The 25,797-nt window shown below is 46.9% G+C and overlaps 1 protein-coding gene across 5 annotated transcripts in view; it reads left to right on the top strand.

Annotated features, from left to right (window-relative positions):
• Window positions 1-25,797, top strand: part of Frmd5 (FERM domain containing 5) — a 277,100-nt gene that overhangs the window by 215,770 nt on the left and 35,533 nt on the right. For all 5 annotated transcript variants that reach the window (XM_041678921.1, XM_041678920.1, XM_041678917.1 and 2 more), the window contains exons 2-4: window positions 8,436-8,540; window positions 18,728-18,770; window positions 19,234-19,312. In XM_041678921.1, coding sequence (XP_041534855.1) covers window positions 8,436-8,540; window positions 18,728-18,770; window positions 19,234-19,312 — 227 coding nt within the window. The remainder of the gene's footprint in view (window positions 1-8,435; window positions 8,541-18,727; window positions 18,771-19,233; window positions 19,313-25,797) is intronic.

The following is a 25,797-nucleotide window of genomic DNA, read 5'->3' as shown; positions in this document are numbered from 1 at the left end:
GTGCGGGTGTGAATGAGGGTTAAGAACAACCCTTGGGGTGCCTGGAGGATTGTGTACAGCTCCGTGTTAAGCTACCTTCTGGGCTACCCATACTGCAAGATTTGGGACTGGTAACAACTAATATCTATTTGCAATAATTTAAATTTTTTTGTTTTGAAAACTTCTCCCCGCCAGAAAAGCTGGAGAGATGGCTCCACAATTAAAGGGATATGCTGCTTTCTCAGGTGACCTCAATTTGGCTCACAGCATTCACACAGGAAAGCTCACAGCCACCAATAACACCAGCTCCAGGGGATCCAGCGCCCTCTTCTGGCCTCCAGAAGAAACTGCCCTCATATGTACATGTGCCACACAATCATTTTCTCTCTCTCTCTCTCTCTCTCTCTCTCTCTCTCTCTCTCTCTCTCTCTCTCTCTCACACACACACACACACACACCTTTTAAAAAGTAAGCAATTTGGCTTCAAACGCTGCATATTTCTTGATTTAAAATCCTCAAACACTTTTGCCTGAATAACTGGGCTTTGGGTTTTTTGGGGGAGGGGGGTAGGTTTTGAAGACATCTCCATTTGTGCGTTTGTGATGGTTAATACTGACTGTCAACTTGACAGGGTCTAGAATTCTAGAATCACCAAAGAGAATGTGAGGGAAATCCTAAATTACATAACTGAAATGGGAAGGCCTACCCTAAATAAAGGGGGTACCATTTCATGGTGTGGGATACCATTCCATGGCATGGGATTCTAACCAAATAGGAGGGAGGAGAAAGCTGAGTACCACGTTCATCCATTTCCTGACTGGGGATAGTGTGTCCAGCTGCCTCAGCCCCTGCCACCGTGCTTGCCTTTCCTTGCTTATGTGGTTGGCAGGTGTGTTTGCCACAGAAAGGAGAAAGGTGGCTGATACACTGCCTTCACAGAGAAGCCCAGTGTCTTCCTGCTTCCAGCAAAAATGGTTCTGACCAGTTGACGTGGGTCAGGAGAGTGCGGGTCCAAAGGAGTCAACGAGTTCAGAAAAGAATAAGTGGCTGTGTGTGTGCGTGTATGTTTAGAGACGCAGCCACGGACAGAACTGTAAAGCCAGCTCAGCTGCATGGACAGACAGCACTATAGTTTGCCTCTACAGGCCATTTGAAGAGCTTCTGGGTGCGTGCTCACTATTAGAGACGTGTGCCTTGAGACAGTGCAGACTCGGATTTGAGCCCCACATGCTGGTTGTATACTCCCGGGTATTTTACTTTGCTAAGCCTCAGTTTCCCCTTTATAAAATGGAATTAATAGAAACCTTCCTTCTGAAATTGTTAAGATTAAAAATAATGTTTACCAAATGATAATACTTACAGAATGCTTTTCATATGTTTGTCTCCTATGATAAGGTGGACATGGTGGACTTTGTTTCACCCACAATCCCCCAGTGACTGCTCTAGGAGTATACAGACAGGGCCTGTTTTCTTGACTTAATGCAAAACAACCAAAAGGCCACCTCAGGACCAGGGCTCTCCAAAGTACAGCCGGGTCAGCAGAAAGGTTACACAGCAACTTAGCATCTCTCTGGTCCCCTAGCATCCTTTCTCTCCCTTCTATGGGACATTAATCCCAAGAATACTTCTTTCAAGGTAATCTCGGTCTCAGAATCTCTTTCCAAAGCAACCTGATCTGTAACTGGTAACAGTGCAGGTGTGCAGTGCTGATTGTGACAGGTCACAGTGCAGGTGTGCAGCGCTGACTGTGACAGGTCACAGTCCAGGTGTGCAGTGCTGTGACAGGTAACAGTGCAGGTGTGCAGGGCTCACTGTGACAGGTCACAGTGCAGGTGTGCAGGGCTCACTGTGACAGGTCACAGTGCAGGTGTGCAGTGCTGACTGTGACAGGTAACAGTGCAGGTGTGTAGTACTGACTGACAGGTAACAGTGCAGGTGTGCAGTGCTGTGACAGGTCACAGTGCAGTTGTGCAGGGCTCACTGTGACAGGTCACAGTGCAGGTGTGTAGTACTGACTGTGACAGGTAACAGTGCAGATGTGCAGTGCTGTGACAGGTCACAGTGCAGGTGTGCAGGGCTCACTGTGACAGGTCACAGTGCAGGTGTGCAGCGCTGACTGTGACAGGTAATAGTGCAGGTGTGTAGTACTGACTGACAGGTAACAGTGCAGGTGTGCAGTGCTGTGACAGGTCACAGTGCAGGTGTGCAGTGCTGTGACAGGTCACAGTGCAGGTGTGCAGTGCTCACTGTGACTGGTCACAGTGCAGGTGTACAGCGCTGACTGTGACAGGTAACAGGACCATAGTACCCTGAGTGTTATAAGACCAAAGAGAAGTTCACTTTCCCCAAGTAACTTTTGCAGATCTCAAAACCCTGCATCTGCATAAGCCTGTGGTCATTTAGAGCCTTGCTCGAGGAAGTCCTCAGAACCCAACAGTTGAGCGTTTTCCCCAGCAGTTTCCAGTCACTCTATGGCCTTAACATACGTCACATTCAGTTGGCAGCAGGCAGTGGCAGACATCGTCAGTGGTGACATCTCATCCGGGCTTGCTAGGCAGGCCTGAGCAGACCTGGAGTCACAGAGTTTGTAGGCTTGCTGGAAGTTGCAGAGATGACATGAATGTGCCAGTGACCTTGCTGGGCAGGGGCTCTTGCACTCACCCCGCTGCCCAGCCAGGCTCCTCTACCTGCTCTCTGTGAAGGCTGGGTCGTGGGTAAACCTGGAGCTCTGAAGACCAAGTCATCCTGCCCCCTCCTCTAGTGCATATTAGGAGATACGCGGCCAGGCCCAAGAGTTATTTATGGACGGGAGACACCTCTGGTGCCTTGTACTGTCTTGTATTTGTGACGGTGACTTGTATCTGTCATGTGAAATGTGATTAGACCCCCTGTAGGATAGGAGTGCCACAGAATAGTGCTCACAGCCTTGAGCCTGCTATAGAGGCAGTTTCTAGACTTGAGTAAACTTTGCTTAATTGTTCTTTGTGTTTACTTTGGGCAATGGCCCTGAGGTTTTGTTTTTTTCTTCTCAATTACATAACCTAGTAACAAATATCTTAACCATCTACATTGTTAAAGCTACTCAAGCGTGATATCTCTTGCTTGGAGCTGAGGCAGAACGATCAGGAGTTTGAGGCGAGCCTGGATTGCATAAAGCCCTAACTCCAAAAAAAAAAAAAACAATTAATTAAAATTAATTTTAAAACAAGCCTTTTTAAAGTAGATGAACATAGAATATGATAACTGTTATCACCTAACAGAATCAGAGGCTCTAGGCATGTTCATGGGACATGAGATTATTTAGTCCATGAAAACAGAGACACAGAGGGAAAATGACTTATCCAACATGCTTCCTCTCCTTATATCACCTGGGCTTTGTTCTGTGCTTGCCCACCGTTGAACTCACAGGGCTGGTTTCCTGCTGTGGACCTTTCCTGCCCTTCCCCAAAGCGGGTAGTTGGATCCTCTCCCGGGAACCAGGTGGGGAAAGCAAGGAAAGACGGGAAGCAATGCTAAGACAGCAGTAGAACTGGGAAGCCTTGAGGAATCCGATGTAGGCAGGAGGCAGAGGGCTGGGCCCACCTCCATCTTCACCTCCTAGAAACCAGAGTCTAGAGGCCAGGACAGGTGTTCTGGAACAGACTCCCTGCTACAGCAGAGCAGGGTCAGGGAAAGCCCGTCCTGTGAATTGGATTTGGTGACACCTGCAGTCTTTGCTCTCTGATGGCCAAGCTCATAGCAAATGAGCAATGAGTTAAACGGGGTTTTCTGGATCTGCATGCTCATATGTGTCTGTGACCTCAGCTAGTTCTCTGACCTGAGCAAGGATTGCCAACAGGGTTTCCATGGCATGAAGCTAGCATATGAACCTACCTAGATCAGTGTGCCATAGTGAGAATCATCCCAGCTCTTGGTGTTTTCACGTATAGTGGTGGGTGAGGCAAAGGGGCTTCTGTGTGTATTAAGGGTAAGTGAGAACAATATCTAAAGGAGCACCGATCTTCCCTCCCTCTGAACTCTGATATCCCTCTGTGCCAGACTTTCCACTCTGCCAGGAGCTACATGGTCACCTGACCCCCATGGCAGCCCATGTGAGACAGTATGACTGGCAGATGACACTCACTGGCACTCCCCTGGCTCGAATTTCCTGGTAAACTAGCTGCTCTTCTAGCTGCAGCCTCAGAAATTCCTGGACAGGTTTTGTTGGTTAATAGCAAAGCAGAAAAGTGAGCTCCTGGGCCCAGAGCTCAGCCAGAGTTCCCCACTTCAAAGAAAATGTACAAGAATTTAGCGGGTGCCAAGGTTAGGAAACCTGAGGCCCTGCTTCCAGCATGCATGGCCTCAAACTCGCTTTGCTGCAGATAGCTGGGCTGAGCACAGTGTGGTTCTCCAGGGCAGAAAGCAGAAAATGCACCAGGAACTGTCACACTTTGCTCCACTCACGTGTCTCATCCTGCGAAGGCAAGCTAATGTGTTGGTTCCTCTGTGACATACAACCCCTTCACACAGCATCCGTGCGCAGACCCCAGACACACAGACCCTGACACTGGCCAGGAAACTGGAGAACCCTCAGTCTGCAGAAAGTTTAAATGTAAGCTGGAATAGTGGCCAAAAGCTGTACCACCCCTGGTGCCTGTCCTCGAAAATCCAGGCCTCGATGAACAACTTGCTCACGTCTCGCCTTTTCCATGAGGCTCTTTAGTCTTCATGTGCTGTTTTCCCACGCTTAGACTCTGATACTTTGAAATCACAGGGCCCTCTCTCTATAACACCTCCATCTTACTCCCCCCTTTTCCCTCCATCTTACTTCCCCCCTCATCTCCATCTTACCAATGCCTTCACCCTCCAACTTACCCCTTCTCTGAGAGCCCATAAAGGTTCTCGTTTAACCCCATGGGGCCCAGAATGGAGAAAGTCATGGTTATTCATCCTCATGAAGCCTCCTTTAGTTTTGACTTCAGGATGGAGAAAGTGGAGGTTCATGGGTGGGGCTGTCAACATGCTGCTTCCCCACCGGGGTGCACCATGCCTGACGCCATCCAGGATTGGTTACAGTGAAGTGCTCTTCTGCCCGAGGCTGTTTATTATGAGGCAGAAAATGCAATTAACCTTAAGTGGTTTGGGTCACTGGCCCAGGCTTCCTTTCTCCTTGCTGCCTCTGTTCCCTTGTGAAAGAATAGTCAAAACAGAGACCCAGAATCAGGCGTGCCGAGGAGCAGAACCATCCGTGTTCCCATCCTTGGCTGTCTGGGGGGACGGGTGCTCGGAGGCTCACGGATCGTCCTGTGCACCACACAGAGAGAATAAAAGCCTTCACTTACATGCAGCGTTGCTTTCAATATGTGTGTGCTGTTATGATTCATAAAATACAGAGTTACTTCTGAATGTTTATTAAGTTACTATGACCCAAAAAACATCTTTGGGAAGAGACTACCCTCCAGGGGAGCTGGGGACAGGGGCTTGGGTGCTCTGCTTGGGCTTCCTTGTCCTGAAGCTAAGCAGGCTCAGGCTTGGAGCTCTGGCTGTGCAACGGAATGGCAATCACCTCTTAGCACAGCTGCCTGTTTCTCCTGGGTAAGCAGTGACACAGCGTTTGTCTCCCGCTTTTCCCTACCCCAGGTTTCCGTGTGGTTGGAAATGAGCTTCTTCTGCCACTAGAATTCAGACTAGCTGCTCACCAGGCAGTAACTACCGTGGCGCCAATAACGTTGGTAGAGGACGAAAACACCACACACACCCTGCCAGCGGCTTCTTCTCTTCCATTCCAGCTGCTCCGAGGGAAATAGTAGCGTAGGCCTTGCTGCATGGGCTGAGTTGAACACATTTTTCTCCCCCACCCCATCCCCAAAGGACCTTAATTAGGATAGTAAGCCCATATTCCACAACAGCAACAAGGAAGGAGTGGACAGACCCTGCCCCAAGAGACGATTGCTGCTGGTGGCGTCCTTTTAAGGACTTGGCTTGTGACCCGCCACCCAGAAGTCTCAGGGTGACTCTTGGTCTCTGTCCTGTTTCTGCTGGGAGACCAGAGGGTAGGATGGAAGCTCCTGCTTCAAGAATGTGTTGTAAGAGGGAGCATCTGTCAGTAGAAGGACTGGGGGGGGAGGGGGGGACACATCTCCACATCACTTCCTCCTTTAAGTGCCAGGTACTCATCTTTCAGCCTCGGCAAGAATAAACTCCTTAAGACATTTGCTGGAAGACGTAGCACCCCGCCCTAGATCTTCCATAGTGTAGGGTAAGCCAGCAGAAGAGAGGAGGTGAAGAATGAGCCTTGCATGAAAATCTTAATAATGTACCTGTTGTTGGAGCAGGGCCAGGCCCTTCTCTGTTGCCCGTGGACCAGGCCATGTCACCGGTTAAGGTCTTTGGCACTTGTAAGACATTGGCAATTGGTCAGTGTACCAAAGGGCATCTGAGGTGAGCTGCAGAGCAACTTGGGACAGCTGCAAAGACAGAAGCTTTGCAGGGCTCCAGATATGACTTACAGTGACCTGTAAGTCATTCTCCTCCTGGCTTACCAAGGGTACCCAGACAGGCCTGGGAAGTAGAAGTTCTGAGTTATATTTTATGTAACCTTTCAGCCAGACTACCTTCTCTTTATTGAGAGTTTATTCAGCAGATACGATAAAGCCCTGCCCATCTTGCCTAAGACCTTGCGTTGAGTTTTGGGGAAGGGTGCTCAAAAGAAGCAGGCGAGAGAGAAAGAAGGGACGAAGTCAGCAAGATAACGAAGTGCTGTGGGTGTCACCAGGGACATAAATAGGAAAGCAAGGTGCAGAGTTCAGGCGCAGCCATCCTAAGGCCCTTTGCAGAGGGGCTTTGGCACCAGGACCTCAGAATGGCAGGGCGAGGAGAGCTATGAGAATTGTGTCCCAAGCAGGAATGCAAAGGCGCAGGAGCAAAGGAACTTCAGCCTGCTCGGGGGCAGGAAGACTGTTGTCAGAGTGGGGTGGAGAGAGATTTGGTGGGTTCAGAAAGAAGCAAGAACTAGGCTATGTAGGACATTACAGCCCTGGCCAGACTTAGGGCTTTATTCTGAGAGTTGGGAAGACACTGAGTGGGTTAAGCAGAAGTGAGTAGTGTAACTAAAGATCACTGCCACATTGCTTGTAATAAATTAGTAAGAGTCTCCATTAATGTGACCTGGGTGAATAACATTAGGTCCATTAGACTGCTTACAGTGGTTGAAAACTCTGAGACATAGCTGTGTGGACTACTATAGAAGGGTTTGAAAAAAAATCAAGAAATGGGATGTATAATTGAGGTGTAGAGTGAAGCCCAGGGGAAGAGCGCGTGTGAGCCCCTGGATCCCCAGTACTAGAGGCAAATGTGTTATAAATGTATTTTAAGGGCCAGCAAAATTGTTCAGCAGATAAGGGGGCCTGCCACCAAGCCTGATTGGATGATCCAGGTTTCAGTCCCTGGGCTCATGTGGTGAGAAGAGAGCTGACTCCTGGAAGAAGTTGTCCTCTGATCTCCACACATTCACCATGGAATGCACACACACACACACACACACACACACACACACACACATATATATACACATATATATGTATATATATGAGGGAAGGGTATGTATGCCTCTTTTTAAATACATTATGTATAAATGCATTTTATATATGATGCAGTATATATAACTAAAAAGAGGCAATATCCATACTTATAGATGTACCTATATATAGACAATTACATAACAGTCTGTTTGCAGGCTGATCCTAGGAAGACCATGGGGGCTCGGAGGGGATAGAAACTAACTTTATAGCATATTCTTTTGTACATTTAAGTAGCTTAGTCTGTGCTTGTCTTATTCAGCAAACAAGGCACGATATCTAAGTCATGATCACTCTGGTTACTGTGTGAAGAAGGGCTGAGCAGGGAGGGCAAGAGTGAAAAGAGAATGCACTAGAAGGCTCAGGAAGTATTCCAGCTGCAGGACAGCTGTGGTTTGACCTATGGAATTTGGCAATGGGGATGAAGAACTGTGGATGAATTCAAGAATTCTGATATCTCTGTGGTAGGAAATTGTTGGCTTTGTCCCAGGTGCTAAAAGCCTCCAAATGCCAGAGAAGATGTGAAACATGACACTGTGGAAGACACTTCCGGGTGTACACTACCTTCATGTCCACATGCAATCCATAAATCATCCTTAGAATCATAAAAACAAAAGCAAAAGCGAGCTATCACAGTGCTAGAAGCTTGCTGTCCACCCAGTCTGGCCAAGTCAGTGAGCTTCAGATTCCATGTGTGTATGTAAACACACACGCACACAATACACAGATGTACTCATACACACATGCACACACACATACATACACACACACACAGTTCACTCTAAAGAGTTGCACACAAATGCATATGTGTGCACACACATGCACACACCTCTTATGCCACACATGCACAAGTCACCCTGAAGAGCGTGCATTTCCCAATGGAGCTTTCTTTCTTTGCAGAGAGATGCCAAAGGCCAGTACCTGTTTGACCTCCTTTGCCACCACCTGAACCTGCTTGAAAAAGACTACTTTGGGATTCGTTTTGTGGACCCAGATAAGCAGCGGGTAAGTGTCAGGCTCTGGGACCAGCCCGAACCATAAATTATTTCTCAGACCAAAGGAGAGGCATGGGAAGAATAGAGACACAACTCACATGGCTTTATCGGGAAAGAGTTTCTCAGAGATCCTCATGAAATCCTGAGTTCACATCCTGAAAATTCACCTGTGTTTATTCTCCAAACAGCTTTTATACCAAAACATAAACTGAGGGGGAAATTCATTAGCATTCTGTTTCCTAGGTAGCCAGGAGAGTGACTGTGGTCGCGTCCACACCTTTCTATGCCCGCTCTGTCACGTCTTCCTATCTATGCCTGCTCTGTCACATAGACTGAAATAACATCTCTTTCCAGGCAATCTCCAGAATTACAAAAAAGGAGCAGAGTGACATTAGGATATCCTAACCCTTTGTTTAGGATGGCATCAGTTTGCCTCAAAAGGCTAGGTGACCACCTCCTGTGTGGTCAAAAACTGTGGCCTGAAATTCTGGTCACCATACATGTGGAAATATGGACCTGTATAATATGACCCTACAATCCACTGTCTCTTATTAATTTTAATAAAACCTGTACTTCTGCAACAGGACAGATTATCGCACCTGTCTTAGGCATAGATTTCTCCATTTACCCAAACCTACCCATCTTTGGAAACCAGGCATCTTTTATACGAGCTCCTGTCTTAGGCACCTGGGGAGGAGAAGCTTCAAACCCATCACTGACTGCTGATCTCTGCAAAGAAAAGAGATTAAGGGAGAGAAATACTTTTGGGCTCTGTGTCGTGGAGCCATGCTTTCTTGTCAGGAGAAATCATAATGTTTTATGAATAATCATGTTCCTAAAGACTATAGTCTTCTATTTAAAGGAGAGGAAGCTTGCCTGGCTGAAAATGTTTCTTCAGCTGGTCTAGAGCATGTCTTAAATTTTGAATTGTATCAAAATCTAAAATTCTTAACATATACATTAAACCTAAACATTTACAGGGCATGTCAAACCTTTCTCAACATCTTATAAGCAGTTACCAACATTATCAGGTCAATACCATAATTAACAATAAATCCACAATTAAATCCAAACATTTATAGAGCCCGACAAACTTTCCTCAACATCTTATAAGCAGTTACAAACATTATCAGGTCAATACCATAATTCTATAATGGGAATTAATAATAAATCCATAATTTAACATATCACAATTTTCTTAAATCCATATTAATCAAAAGACAGGAAAAGCTTTGCTGATGGATCAGAGTTCAGTGACATTGCTGCTATCAAATACCAGTTCCAGTCTCTGAGCAGCAGTTAAACCCTTAGGCTGCCCCCTTCTTAAGTGAAGATGGGCTTCAGTCATTCCTTATTTTGAGTCTTTCTTTCCCTGAGGGGAAAGCTTAGGTCTTAGTTCTCAGGTCCAATATTTTAATGAAGATGAGTTCTGAGTCCCAAAGATTAAAACAGTCAGATGTTCAGCCTGCATCTCAGCTCCAAAGCAAACAGGATTCAGACTGCAGAAAATTGTAGTCATCACGCAGCAGGGCCTCTGGGTCTGTGTGTCCCCAGTGTCTGGAAGCAGCTCAGCATCTGTCCCTCAGAGCAGCATGGTACCCTGAAGTACAGAGTGGAGATCCCATGATCAGTGACTCCTCTCGGAGGCGGCGGGGAAGACTGGACCACAGGCCCCTCTCCTACTCCTTTCATTCTGACCCTTCTATGGGGTCTTATCAGCTACGATGTCATCGGGTCTGCCACTCCTTTACTGATATGCAGTCATCTCATCCAGCTCTGTTTTCTTCCTGTGAAAAAAACACAAACACATCCTTGACCCCAAATTAATATAGGCCGGGTCTTTTTATAATTTATTGCAAGGGCTTTTTCACCTTGCCTTAGTAAAGGTCACCTTGGTGTCACCATGCCAGATCTGTCTGCAACATTTATCCTTTTAAGTTGTTTTCAAGGAGCCATGGCATGCTCCACAATTTCTTTTCATTATTAACCGTATATGCAGTTCTTCCATTGGAAGAGTCTTTTGTAAAATTGTAGCATAACATCTTTCCAGGGATCTTTAGCTATAACATTAGCAAAATATAGTTGTGCGAATAGCAGCAACAATCAGCTAGGAAAAGATTATTACTCTGGCCTTTAAATTGAGCGAGCACAATTGTCTAAGAATCACTATCTTAAAATTATTAATTAATCTATTGCTTAGTAAAAGAAACATTGATCATAGTCAGTTCTCTGCTAAAACATCTCCTGGACTCCATCCTGCTCTTCTGTATTAGACAAGCTGCTGCTTTAAATTAAGAGTTTAATATCTTAACTGGCAAAATGGGAAGGTGTAGTCATAAAAACCATTCTTTTTTTTTATAAAACTGCTGTAGGATAAGTTTTGTATTTAATATACATGCTTGCTAAGGCTTAATCAAAATTAATATAATGTACTTGCAGATTATATACTCTACCTGCTGATCTATAATCCACCTGTTTGAGTGCCTGTTTGGCAGCTCCTATAAGCTCTCTACTGGAAACTGGCTCATTGCTCCCTTTAAGAATTTTACTTAGTGGCTCAAGATCTCCCAATAAGAATATTATAATTAAGGCTTTAGCCAATATATATCTAATTAGAAGTTTGTAAACTATGCTCCTCTTAAGTTGCAAGTCTGCCTAACTGATAGAAAAATGGAAAAAGGAAAGCATATTCAACTAATGATGCTGGCCTAATTAGACATCAACATGTAGAAGAATGAAAACAGTTCCATATTCACCTCTATGCACAAAACTGAAATCCAAATGAATCAAAGACCTCAACATAAAACCAACCACACTGAATCTCTACAATGTTAGAAGTACACTTGAATGCATTGGCACATCTAAATTACAGTCTCAGTGGCACAGACATTGAGAGAAACAATTAATATATGAGGTTTCCTAAAACTGAGAGGCTTCTGTATAGCAAAGGACATAGTCAACATGACATAATATCAGCCTATAGCATGGGATATGGTACAGACCTAAACTGAAAACTCTCAACAGATGAACTTAAAATGACTGAAAGACACCTAAAAATTACTCAACACCCTTGGCCATTAGAGAAATGCAAATCTAAACAGCTCTGAGATTCCATCTTATCCTTGTAAAAATGACCAAGATTAAAAATACTGCTGATAATTTATGCTGAAGAGACTGTGGAGTAAAGAAAAAACTCCTCCAATGCTGGTGGGAGTACAAATTGGCACAGCCACTTTGGATTCTAGTGTGGCAATTTCTTAGAAAATTAGGCAACAATCTACCTTAAAACTCAGCAATTCACAAAAGATGCTCAACCATAAGGACATGTGCTCAGCTATGTTCATAGCAGAATTCTTTTGTCATAGCCAGAATCTGAAAACACCCTAAATGCATCTCTTCTACACATATGATAAATGAGTTGAGATAGAAATCAGAGAAACATCACCCTTTATAAATAGCTACCAAAAGCAATCTGCAGATTCAATGCAAATTAAAATTATAGCAGAATTCTTTACAGACCTCAAAAGAACAGTCCTCAACTTGATAAGGAAAACAAAACTCAGGATAGCCTGAACAATCCTAAAATGCCGTACAATCAAGGAACTTCTGAATGCATCACAATCTCTGACTTTAAACTTCACTACAGAGCCACAGTACTGAAAACAGCGTGATACTGGCATAAAAACAGATATGAAGACCAAAGGTACTGATATCAGTCCACACACCTACAAACTACAGATTTTTGACAAAGAAGCAAAATTGTGAAATGAAAAAAAGAAGCATATTTAACCTGCCTGTTTATTTTTTACAGACCTTTTACTGGCCTGAAACTGCAGTTCCCTGAGGCTACTTTTTTGCAAACTTGCCTGTCTGCTCCTAGTTGAAGCAGACCCATGCGGTAGGGGGCTGGACACTTGCTCCCTCAGTCCACAGCTTGGCTTTGCCTTTCTGGGTACTAGGGACCGGGCGGTGCAGGCCACGCTTTTTAAGTTTAAAAGTCCCATCAGAGGTCAGTGGCTGATTCGTTCACAGGCTCTCTGGTGTCTGCCATTGTAGCTGCCTTGAGAACGTAGCATGCCATCACAAGCTCTGGCAGGTGGAGCCGCGCCAATTCTTACTATCTTTTTTATTCTGACTTGTAATCATAAAGTTAGGAGAATTTCTGAATCCTCTCCTCTGTTCTATTGGCCAACTCTGGGCTGCTGACTGTGTGGGGTTAAATTTGCTCTCCAAACTTACTCTGTCTCCTGCTTGCCTTTCACCCACAGGTGGGTTAGATTCAGCTGGCTACTGCGCCTGCACCTGGCGCCTCAATCTCAGCGGTAACCTAGGCGATTATTGAGCCAAATGCCGTGTTTTCCTTCACCTTTCCTACCCATTTAGCAGTGATAAAAGTTGTATCACGCTTACAGATTCTAAATATCTCTACCTTTGTTTCTCCTCCACTTTAACTTCCTTTAGCAATCAACATACATAAGTGAATACTCTTTCCTTATCTCATATATATAACTTATTATTTACACATTTTTACTCCTAATTTAAATTTCCCTCGTCTGTGCACTTCTTTAAATTCTATTCTCTATTTCTGAGCACTCAGTACTCACGTATCCACCTGTGGTGCAATTTTTTCTCACATTCTCCTCCGGACGTCTGGTCACTTCTCCCATGTTTTTTGGGGTTCACCAATCAGTCCCACATCCAGGCACCATTATGTCAGAGTCTGAACCAGCCTGGACCATAAATTACTTCTCAGACCAGAGGGGAGGCATGGGAAGAATAGAGACACAACTCACATGGCTTTATCGGGAGGTAGTTTCTCAGAGATCCCTCATGAAATCCTGAGTTCACATCCTGAAAATTCACCTGTGTTTATTCTCCAAACAGCTTTTATACCAAAACATAAACTGAGGGGAAAATTCATTAGCATTCGGTTTCCTAGGTAGCCAGGAGAGTGACTGTGGTCGCGTCCACACCTTTCTATGCCCACTCTGTCACATCTTCCTATCTATGCCTGCTCTGTCATGTAGACTGAATTAACATCTCTTTTCAGGCTATCTTCAGAATTACAAAAAAGGAGCAAAGCGACATTAGTGTATCCTGACCCTTTGTTTAGGATGGCATCTGTTTGTCTCAAAAGGCCAGGTGACCACCTCCTGTGTGGCAGGTGCAAACTGTGGCCTGAAATTCTGGCCGCCATAAAATGTAGAAATATGGACCTGTATAATATGGCCCTACAGGTAAGTCAAAATTCAAAGCACAAATGGAGCACAGGGCTAGTTAATAGGTCTGGAGTCTTTGGTTGTGTGTGACTCATTCAAAGTTTAGCCTCAGGAGTCAGGGACCAGCCAGACCCTGTAGTTGGTGTCATCACTTCACAGCATAGCACTGAACTTGAAAGTCACCTGAACCAGAGTTCAGCTGAGAAAACCTGGCATTTCACAGTTGCACATGGATGTCACTAGAGATGTAGCTGGTAGGCTTGTGTTGGGGTCCTGGAGCCCTGTGCACATAATGGGCATCTCTTGCTTCCTTTCCAGTAAGTGGGCTGCCCTGAATTTCAGGCAGTCTTGCCATGGTTAGAGCCTAACAGGTGTCTCAGGCAGGAGCACGTCCATTTCCCTTGCCCCTGCGTCATCCCCAGCATCACTTCCCTAGCCCGCCTTCTCCCTCTGTTGTCTAGCCAGATGACTCCGACAGCCCTATCTCCCTTTCAGCCTTCAGGCCTTCAGTGCCCCTGCCAAGGCATCTTCTCCTTTTCTCATTTTCCCACACTCCAGTTTTCTCCTGACTACCCCTTTTTCTTTCTTTTCTTTTTTTTTCCTTTTTTTTTTTTTTCTAGACAGAGTTTCTCTGGGTAACAACTCTGGCTGTCCTGGAACTCACTTTGTAGACCAGGCTGACCTCAAACTCACAGAGCTCCAACTGCCTCTGCCTCTGCCTCCACTACCCGGCCCGTGTGTGTGTGCTACCACTGCCTGCCCCCCCCTTTTCTTTTTTGAAGACCTGTTTTTATTTTATTTATGTGTATATATGTTCATCTGTGTGTGCATGCCAAGTGTATGCTCATGCCCTCGACAGCCAGAAGAGCATGTTTATTCTCTGGAGTTGAAGTTACAGACAGTTGTAAGCTTCCTGACAGGGGTGCTAGAAACTGAACGTGGGTCCTCTACAAGAGGAACAAGCATGTATAACCACTGAACCATCTCTCCACCCCAAAGCTTGTCGTACTTAAGGTCTTCCCTGGCCCTGCTGTGTGTTCCCCTCTGGGCCCTATTCCCTCTGGTTCCTCCCCTCGTACACGTCTTGCACTGTGCTATGAAGGCCTTTGTTCCCACAGAAGCTGACGTTCCAGGAGGGAGCAGGTAGACTACATCTCATCCGTCTTTGTCTCCCGTGGAGCTGGTGCAGGGCTTAGAATGCAGTTGGCATTCAGTAAGCATTTGCTGAAGGAACGTGTTAATCACTTGTGGTGCCTTCGATGCTCACCTTCGCCTTCCCAGCCGGCAGACACCTGCGTTTCTGCAGGTTTGATTCATCGTCCCTTTGCTGACGATGGGCTTGCTGCGCGAGTTGCCATCCCTAGGAAGTGGGAAAGTGTGTAGCCACAGGCAGGCTGTATGCTCCTGCTCACTCACCCGCTACCCAGCTCATCTGCCACTCTCCAAAGACATCATCGCAAATCCTACAAAAAGGCATAAATGCTGTAGGACCCTCCTTCTTAGGTCCAGGATTTCCTTGACAGCTCCAAACAGGGCTGTCTCTGCTATTACCAGGGGAACACCGAGAAGGCACAGTGTCCCAGCACTGCCCAGAATGACGGCTGCGGGGTGGCTGTGCCCTTCACCGTGCCACAGTCAAATACTGCTTGTCCTTTGGTTGTCTGCGCCACTTTGTCCTCTAGGTCATGTTTAGGGTTGTGAACTAAAGATGTGAGTTTTCTAAAGGACTCTAGGATACCTACCATGTGGGTTTCCTCTGACTAGCCCTGACCCCACTCTTAATGTATTTAACTCGTCCCTCCCTGGCTGGCTGAGCTGTGAGCAACATCAGTGTTTGGAGATTGGCCCTCTGACATGCTGCCCTTAGCTCCGGACCTTAGTGTGAGGCCACAAAGTGCCTGGATAACAAGAAACTGTCCTCGCTGCTGTTTGTGCCCATTCTCTAGAAATAGTGGGTTTCACACACACACACACACACACACACACACACACACGTGCACCGCACATACAGTGTTTGTTTGAGCTAAGCTTTCTCTTTTTTAAAAAAAAAAAAAAAAAAAGAGGAGAGCATATATAAGGCCTCATCTCCCCCAGAGCTTGTGGTACCTAAAGTCAAAAGACAAAATGTGTCCTGTTGAATTTTTCAGTTAGGTCAGGCTGTACTCGAGGAGAAACACAATGTATGTGGAGTGGACCAAGATTAGAGGAGGACAAACACAAGACAGTTGGGCAAGAGGAGACACGTTTGGCCTTTCTGGAGAGTCTGCTGTACACTAAGCTTAGCTGCAGGCTCGTGTAGCCTGAGCACCAAGTGTACCTGGTGCTAAGCCAAGAGTTCCACGCATGTTCCACCCTGCAGTCCTTAAGGCAAGTGATGAGATTCCAGACGAGTAGATTAAGACAGGTTGTCCAGCCAAGGTAAGTGGCGAGGGCTGTCTGATTCTGTAGACTGTGTGGTTTCCAAGGCGTTATGCTGACGTCACACGGTAGCCCAAGAGTGGGGTGAGTCTGTGCCTCAGGAAAGAAACATGGACTACAGAGAGCTGTGAGTCCTGGGAGGTCTTAAACGGCCTGTGAAGACATTACCTAAATCCACTAATCGTGGTAGAGGTACCCAGAGGTGTGAGGCACACCTCCTCCCCTGGGCTACATGGTGGTCTCAGCAGCTCTCCTCATAAAATAAATCCACTAATCGTGGTAGAGGTACCCAGAGGTGTGAGGCACACCTCCTCCCCTGGGCTCCATGGTGGTCTCAGCAGCTCTCCTCCATCCTCCCGCTTGCTCACTGAGCGTCTTGGGGCTCTTTCCTCCCCGCCCTTCTCTTGTGGAGAAGCTGCCTCATGCTGTGCCCTGCTGTAGCAACTCAGCCTGAGCCTCTGCCCTTCTTCTGACCTTTTTTGTGCCCTTCCAAGCCTCGGGGTGTGAAGATTGTTCCCCTTGGATCTATCTCCCTCTGAATCTTGCCTCTTTCCCTGATCTCACCTCACATTATCAGTTTGCTTTTCCTTCTGGGACTCAGTCTGCAAAAAGCTGTCACCATATTGCTGGGACAATCTCGAGCTTTCTCCCCTGGATCCCTAAAGCCCCTCAGACAAGCTGTGACAACTTTTCTCCAACTTCAGCCCATTCCTGAGCTCTCAGGCAGTCCAAAGGAAGGCCGGCTCTCCTTACTGCCAAGGGGAGGAGCCTCTTTGTAACTCGCTCATCTTCCCTTCCAGACCACAGGTCTGAGCCGCTCCTTATCATTTCTCTCTTCTTTTACTTGTCTCACCTGTCAGTGTAGGGTGTTCTGTTACTGCAGCCCTGAGGTATACTGTGTTCTCCTCGCTGTACAGGCCTATCATGCTCTGAACCAGACAGGCCTCCTGCACCTTCGCGGGCATGGCTCCAGGCTCCAGCTGCTTCTGTGCGATTGCCCCTCTTGCCTCGGCTTCTCTGCGAAGCAGAGCTGCGGCGGGCCGTGTAATGTGAGAAGGGCCTCTTAGCCATGCTGAGTGGATGTAATAAGTTGCCAGCCTCCTGGGAGCTTGGATCACAGGAAGCAAGAGAGCAGACTGTCAACCCAGATTAACCATGTGGAGCTGACAGAACTAGCTCTTAGTGGGCCCATTAACTACATGACCCACAGCCCGGCCCAGAAGGTGAAAGCTGGGAACAGAGAGAGGCCAAGATTCTGTCTGAATGGCTTGGGCTACTTTCCTGTAGAAAATCTCTGCCGAGACTAAGCAGAAGTAGCCAGGAAAGAGGGCACTGAGGAACCCATCTCTGCCCATTCCACAACTACACTTTGCCCAGTGCTAGGCCCTGGTAATTATTTGACAAACAAGTCCATTCCTGTCCTCAGGGAACTTACAGCTGGCATCCTAAGCTACCTTCCAGCGGCCAACCTCCAAATAATAGCATCTTTCTGTCTACCAACCGGCAAGTTACTTGCTTAATGTCAAAGCAACAATCATCAGTAATGAAATTTATAAAGTACCCACAGAGATTTGAGAAACTGATTTACAATAAGTTGAAGCTGGGGAGAGATGCTCAGCCATTAAGAGTGCTTCCTGTTCTTCCAGAGGACCCAAATTCCATTCTCAGCTCTCACATTGGCAGCGCACAGCCACCATTAACTTTAGCTTTCAGGTGTCTGAAGCCCTCTTCTGGCCTCTGTGGGCACATACACTCACATGGCACACACAGAAAGAGAGAGATATTTAGAATGGTCTCGTTGCTGCCTTCCCCCAAACTTAAGAGTCATGAGGGAGAATGAAAAATATAGTGTTATCTAGATTCTAGCCATAAACACCCATGGGAGACAGGATACTGTACTACACATTGGTTACAGATAATTATCACAAGAAACAAAGACTTTCACCACCCTAGTATGCCAGGAAAGATTATCACAAAGATTGCCTACCTGTTTCTCAGGGGGAAAAAGAAGCATATACCAGCCATCTCTAGTTTCTCTTTACTCTGAAATCTCTTCTTGTCAAAACTGTTATAGTTGCCACCAACACCCTCCACCCTCCTGCTTTGCCAAAAGAAGCTGGTATTTAGCACGACGCGTACCATACATTAGGTCCAGCAGCTCCTTACTCAAGCCAAGCCCACTATACATACATGCATAGTCACCCATGCCTGTGGGCCTGCCAGGAACAGGACTAAGCCCACAATACATACATGCTTAGTCACCCATGCCTGTGGGCCTGCCAGGAACAGGGCCCAAAGTTCCAGCACCCTGCTTTGGGAGGTGTCTCCGGAAGCCTGGGAATGGCACCTGAAGCAGGAACGACTTTCCCCTTCACAGCTGGTCCATCACGGATGCTTATTTCAGAACACCGCTTCCCTCTCCCAACCTCTCTTCATAAGCTCTGGGGTTGCTTTTCCTCCAGGCAGATTGCATTCTTCTCGCCATTTCAGTCAGATAAGACCGTTTTCACATGGACCCTGCTTCTCACGAGGGTCGTCTTGTCTGTGTTCTCTGTTTCAGCATTGGTTGGAGTTTACAAAGTCAGTGGTGAAGCAATTGAGATGTGAGTATTCATAAAGAATCTAAGCTTTACCATGGGAGGATGGGCGGAAACCCCAGGGATAGTAAGACTCGGTCTACATATATAATTTGCCACTGTTCTAACATATAGTGACCCTATCCACAAAAGGGTCTTTTAGTTTAGCCTACATGAATGTATATATGTATGGATGGATTATGTCCATATTCTGTATGCATGTGCACCATATGTGTGCCTGATACCAGAAGAAGAAGGCCAGAAGAAGACATCAGGTCCTCTGGACCTGGAGTTACAGATGGTTGCAAACTAAGATGTGGGTGCGGGGAATTGAGCTTGGGTCCTCAGCCAGCACTCCCAATGCTGAACCTTCTGTCTAGCCCCCACAAAGGGATTATTTTCTTTATGGTTCAGGGGCCTATGCATGCCAGGAGGGGAGCACAGTTGTCTCCTTGAGAGGGTCTCTCCTAACAGGCGCCTTTTCCTGCAGCCCAGCCTCCCTTCACCATGTGCTTCCGGGTGAAGTTCTACCCTGCAGACCCTGCTGCTCTGAAGGAAGAGATAACCAGGTAAAGCTGGCACGCGGACCCCCGCCACTGTGGCCCGTGGGGGAGGGTGGGAACTGTGGCTTTGGACGTGCCTGAGTCTCTTTGGAGGATGCTTCCTAGAGAGAGCCTGTTTCTGTGTGTTCTTGCCTCCCACTTCCCTTGCGCCCCGCCTCTGGAGGTGGAGCAGCAGGAACTCCCTCTTGTGAGTCTCTAATCGCTCACTCTAGGAGGGATCTGAAGTAACTAATTGCTCAAGGCCTTCTTTCCCTTGCCTGTGATACGGCTCTGCTGATGGTTTTGGAGCTGGCTGTGTTGCTGCTTGATTTCAGGCTTGGAAAGAGACTCCAGTGGCCCAAAGGATATACGTGGGAAATACCAAGGTGGGGCACGGAAGGCAGGGTGGAAAATATTAAGACTCTAGATCCAAGCGAGTAGATCCTAGCATGCTGTTGGAGCAGATGCTTGAAGTTTTCTTCATTGTGGGAATCGTGTTCTGGGGCAGGTGTGCTGTGAGCCCTTGTCCCCTGGAGAAAGAGAAAAAGCCTCTAGCCCATAGCCACCCTGCAAGAGGGTCCGTGAATAGGATCGGCCCAGCTCCCCAGGGCTTTGTGCTTCTAAACCAGACTCATGACAAGGTTCAGAAGTTCTGTGCTGCTGGGGTTCTTTATTTTGTCATCAGCAGAAAGAATCCTGATATTCACCTGTGGCAGGTGGGACCATTGAGGAAGGAAATGGCACTGACACCTCTAATACCCTCCCCACTGCCTCAGAGAAAGCAAAGTCAGGAAAGAGGTGATCGCCATCATATAGCCCACTTGTCCCATACAGCCTCGAGATCTGTTCTGGATCCTGAACTGCTTTAAAATCCCAGAGAAACAATAGAAGAGGGAATGCAGAATCCTTTTCATTACTGTGGAAAAGCAAGCTGCTGACTTGATATCTGGTGAAAGGAATGGAGGGCTCTCTCCAAAGGGAAATCAGGAAAGGGAGAGAGGATGAGAAACAGGAAGTAGTGCAGAGAAAACAGGAAGTAGTATAGAGAAAACAAGGAAGGTGTCAGGGAGGTGAGCAAGTGGCTTCACGTGGAGCCCACTGTGGGTGGAGGAGAATCTTCTGGAGTCCAGACCAGAAAGGCCTCCTGCACGTGGGCAGAGCTGTGTGCCAGCTCTAAAGCACAGAGGACAGTGATGTGGGAGTGAGAACTGTGGGTTCCAGTCATCTTCACGAGAGAGAGTGACTGCCACCATCTTAGTGTGCAGCCTGAAGTTTCAGACAGGTCCACGGAGACAGGGCCGCTATGTTTACCAACTTGAGTTGACAAAGCACTCCTGTCTCTCATGACCTGAGCCCCCTTCTCCCTGCTGAGAGTGCTGCAGCAGCCCCTGTCCACTCATGTCCAGGTCAGACCAAACTTAACACTCTTTGTTTTGTTTTGTTTTTGTTTTTTTTTGGGTTTCTTTGTGTAGCCCTGATTGTCCTGGAACTCAATTTGTAGACCAGGCTGGCCTCGACATCACAGAGATCTGCCTGTCTCTGCCTCCTGAGTGCTGGGATTAAAGGTGTGTGCCACCACTACCCGGCCAAATTTAGCACTTTTGTTAAAAGCCAGCTCCTTGCCTCCCACCACCTCCTGCATTGCCTGATCTCCATGCCATTGGCTGCGCAGTAGGTGTAATGGTGCCCACTGCCCGCTGCCGCCACTCGGGGACCTGCAGCGTTTTACCATAGCAGTAGGGCTGAAAGGAATTGGTCTAGTAATTTGGTGACTGCCCTTAGACACAGGACTTTCTAACGCTTTTTCTTGGCTGTTAGGAGCTCATCGTCCAATTGTATTAACATACTGACCCCCTACCAAGAAGCCACATAGACCTGGTGGCTCAAGTCCAGTTTGTGTTCCTTCCTGACTGCAGGGCTTGGCCATACATTATTCACCCTCACTGACCTTTGGATAACTCACAGAATTAGGAGAGTAATATCTAATTCTGAAAATCATTGAGATGATTAACCAGTTTGCTGGCCTCCTTTTTGTTTGTTTTAATTAGTGTGTGTGTGCATTTGTGCGTGCATGTGCACACATGAGTGTATATACACGAGTATAATATATACAAGTGTATAGGTGAGTACATGCCTGCTCACATACAGAGACAAAAATAGGCCGCCAGATCTTTCAGTGCTAAAGTTACAAGCAGACTGGCTTGTAATATGGGTGCTGGGATCTAAATGCCAGTTTTCATGATTGTGTAACTTGTACTCTTAATCACTGAGTCATCTCTCCAACCCTCATTTTCTTCTTCTTCCTCCTCCTTTTTGTCATCATCATAGTCATCCTCCTCCTTATTCTTTGTTTAAAAAAACAAACAAACATTTCAGGCCAGGTGTGGTAGCTCATGCCCATAATCCCAGCAGTTGGGAGATGGAGGCAGAAGGCTACGTAGAAAAGATGAGGTCAGGGCCAAGGAGATAGTGCAGAGACTAAGAGCACACATTGCTCTGTAGAGACCTGCTTTTGGTTCCCATCAGCCACATTAGGTGGCTCACAACTGTCTGTAACTTCAGCTCCTGAGGATCTGACACCTCTGTTCTCCAAAGACACCTGAACACACATGTGCATGCATGCACACACATGCACACACACACACACACACACACACCACCTACAGAGAGAGAGAGAGAGAGAGAGAGAGAGAGAGAGAGAGAGAAATATTTAAAAAATCAATGTTTTTTTAAAAAGAAAATTTAGGGGCTGGAGAGATGGCCCAGTGATTAAGAGTCTTCCAGAGGTCCCAGGTTCAACTCCTAGCCCCCCACATAGTGGCTCACAACCATCTATAACTCTAGCTCCAGGAGATCTGATGCCCTGTCTGACCTCCTTGGGTATCAAGCACACATCTGGTACAAAGGCACACATACAGGCAAAACACATGTACACATAAAAACTTTTTAAATTAAAAAAAGAAAGTAAGAATTTAAGGCCAATCAGGCTTATTTAAGACTGTGTCTTAAATGTGGACCCAGAGGAAGTTGGAAGGATGTAGTCATGGGTGAATATGGTAAATATATATTGTATATTGTGTGGAACTATTTAAACTTTTTACTTTCAAAAAGACCCTGGCTCACAGAACCAAATAATTAGACATATAAATAAAATAAACATTTATTATCACAGATACTTTGGATAACAAATACAGACAAGGCTCGGTTTGGACTTAGGTTCTTTTGAGAATGTCACTATGGAGCCTAAACTGGCCTTGAACTCACAATTCCCTATGTCCACTTCTCTAGTGCTGAGATTACAGCCTGTCACCATGCCCAATGGAGGGTCTTCTATTTCCCGGTACGCTTCCGGTCCCCTGGAAGCCTTGCACAGAGCGAAGGCTCAGTGTGTCCCTACTGATTACATGGTCCATGTCAACGTAGCACTGGGATCCTGACCAAACCTCTCACCAGGTCAGCAGACTTCAAGGACAGTGGCAAGGGCAACCAGCACCTCTGCCATCTGCATGCGTCCTCAGGAACCACCTGAGACAGTTTCCTCTCCATCTTTACCTCGCCGGCCTTCCTTCCCCAGAGTGCAGTTTTCTCACATTGTGGGTAGTACCAACTGTGGGGTGCCCAGCCTGATTTGCAGGTTTCTACCCTCCCTGGTACAGCCTGTGAAGCCATGGAATTAGGTCCGTGTTTCCCATTCACATCCCTACTGATCTTGAGAGAGTGGGTACCTGCCCCAGCCTCACTCAGTACTCATAATTCATTGCTGGCTCTGAGCCCTTCATCTCAACAGCCCACCTTGTGCCAAACTAATTTAGCTGTCAATGTGTCATCTTTTTTCCCCTGGCAATCTCGATCCTAAATTTCACTGCCATCTCAACCATCGCTGTGGAGCAAGGCTAAGGAGGGGATGAGCTGGAGAGTAAAGAACTCTTCTTTGAGGGCTGGAGAGAAGGCTCCATCAGTTGAGAGCACTGACTGCTCTTCCAGAGGACCCGGGTTCAATTCCCAGCACCCACAGTGAGAACTCCAGTCCTAGAGGATCCAACACCCTCCTCTGAGGACACTGCACATTCATGGTACACAGTGACATAGGCAGGCAAAACATCCACACACATAAAAATAAATCAATACTAAAAAAGAAACTGAGCATCGGGTTTTTTTTAAAAAGGGAATTCTGCTTCACTTTGCCATTGGTCCTTCTCACAGGACAAATTTAGTTTCCAAGTCCTCATTAATTTCCTTTGTCATTTTTCTCTTTAAATAATAAATGACTTATTTTTTTGTCTAGACTGTTAATGGTGCCAAGAAATGGAGAGCTAGACCCCATTTAGCTGTTACCAGGGACTGCAGGTGGATGCACTCTGAGAAATGGAGCGTCAGAAGGAAACGGGCACATCCACACCTTACCAGGAGGCAGAGGCCTGGCACACGCCAGCGGGTGGAGGAGTCCAGAAGGGTGGGTGGGTGGATGTGGGCTTCAGCACACAGAGGCCCAGTCATTTATTCTCTCGGTGAATGGTCTCCGAGCCTCCATTAGGCTGACATGGATTGGCAAGGCTCTCTGGAAAGGGACAGAAAGTACGTGTGTTGGGCTTTCGGAACCATATGGTCTCAGTCACAACGGCTCGGTTCTGTCAGTGCCGCTCGGAAGCAGCCATCGATGATGCATGAATGAGTGAGCAAGGCCATGTTCCAGCAAAACCTGATTCCCTTAGAAAGCACGGCCGTGGGTCCTCCTTGGCTAGGGTATCGGGAAGATATGGATCAAATCTTGGCTGATTTTTTAGCTCTGAGACAAGGCTAGCGGCTGTACCTCTCAGCACTCAGTTTCCTCGTATGTGGAAATGGAACAGAAATGGGAATTACTACTCGTGGAGTTACTGGAGACGTGACTGAGGAAGTGCGTGTGCAACAGTAGTGTGCAGGGCACGCTGTGTGGGCAGACATGGAGAGTTGCTACCGTTAGTGTTTTGTTCCACATAGTCCCCCATCTCCTTTGTATATAACTGTGAGAGGACTTAACTGCCTTCCGTGTCCTCTGCCCTCAGGTGTTTTCTATAGTACCTGTGAGGTTCCTGGCCTTGTGAAGGACAGAAGGAGATAAACAAAGCTTTAAAAAAAAAAGAAAGAAAGAAAGAAAAAAACCACAGGCCAGTGAGATGGCTCAGTGGGTAAATGTGCTTGCCGAGCAACCCCAGTGACCCAAGATTCCTGAGGTCTGAAACCCCAGGCTCAGCACTGCTAACATGAGAGGGGGAGGACTGGATGGAAGCTTACCTGAGAGCACAGCAGTAGGGATGGAAGCTTAGCTCACCTGAGCAGCACAGCAGCAGCAGGAGAGCCCTGCCTCAGAAACAAGGTGGAGGCAGTCACGCGGTCCAGCAGGCAAAGGCACTTGCTGACAAACCCGCAGTACTGAGTTCCGTTCCTGGCACCACAGAGTAGGAGAGAACCAACTCGTACAAGCTGCCCTCTGACCCCAACACACACACACACAGAAAATATACACACACACACAGAAATAAAATATAAAATCTTTTACAAATTAGTGTGTATATCCAGGCTGTGGTGGTGCACACCTTTAATCCCAGCATTCAAGAAACAGAAGCAGGTAGATCTCTATGAGTTCGAGGTCAACCTGGTCTACAAAGTGAGATCCAGGACAGCCAAAGCTACCCAGAGAAATCCTGTCTCAAAAAAAAAAAAAAAATAGTGTGTGTAATGCCCCCAGAAACCAGAAGTGACCAGAAGTGGGCATGGAATCCTCTGGAACTGAAATGCCAGTCAGTAATAAGCAGCCTTGTGGAAACTGAACTCAGGTTCTCTGAAAGAGCAGCAAGCTTTCTTAACTACTGAGCCATCTCTCCAGCCCGTGTATCTAATATATATAATAAAAAATTTGTGTGTGTGTGTGTGTGTGTGTGTGTGTGTGTGTGTGTGTGTGTGTAATTTAGGGCAATTCTCTCTCCTCTGATAGCTAAATGAATTACCACAGGGTAGAAAAGTACTGGGTCCGGAATCAGAGGCCTGAATTGTGACTAGTGGGTAACACTAACCAAGTCAGGTCACATCTCTGGATATCTGTCTCCTCAGCCATAAGTCAAGGGAATTCTGTTCCTTAACTCTGGTTCTGAGAAGCAATGGCACCTGGCTGTGCTGGGCAGGCCTGGCAGGCTGATCCTTCATCTGACAACACACAGAGCTTCACACAACAAGATTCCCCGCAGGGGCCTTGTGGGTGAGAGCACAGCAGAGTCTCGTAGGAGCAGGTCTAATGACACTAGGACTGTGGGATACAGTTCCAGCACCATGTCAACCCAAAACCTTCTGGACACCACCGTGGCGGAAAATCAAGGGGGACCTCGTGAAGACGTCAGAGGGCCCTTCAGTGAGCTCATTTCCTCCTGCTCTCCAATGACATGCCTTCTTTAGGTTATAACTTGCCCATCCTTGCCTCCCTCCGTGCCACGGCAGTCCTTGAGAGTGTCGATAGCCTTCCCCTCGCGCTGCCCACA

The sequence above is a fragment of the Microtus oregoni genome, unplaced genomic scaffold (assembly GCF_018167655.1).
Source record: "Microtus oregoni isolate MIOR12 unplaced genomic scaffold, Mior012 000031F_ref0000149, whole genome shotgun sequence".
Classification (NCBI taxonomy): Eukaryota; Metazoa; Chordata; class Mammalia; order Rodentia; family Cricetidae; genus Microtus; species Microtus oregoni.
Note: the sequence above shows the minus strand (reverse complement) of the source record. Positions and strands in the feature narration are given on the sequence as shown.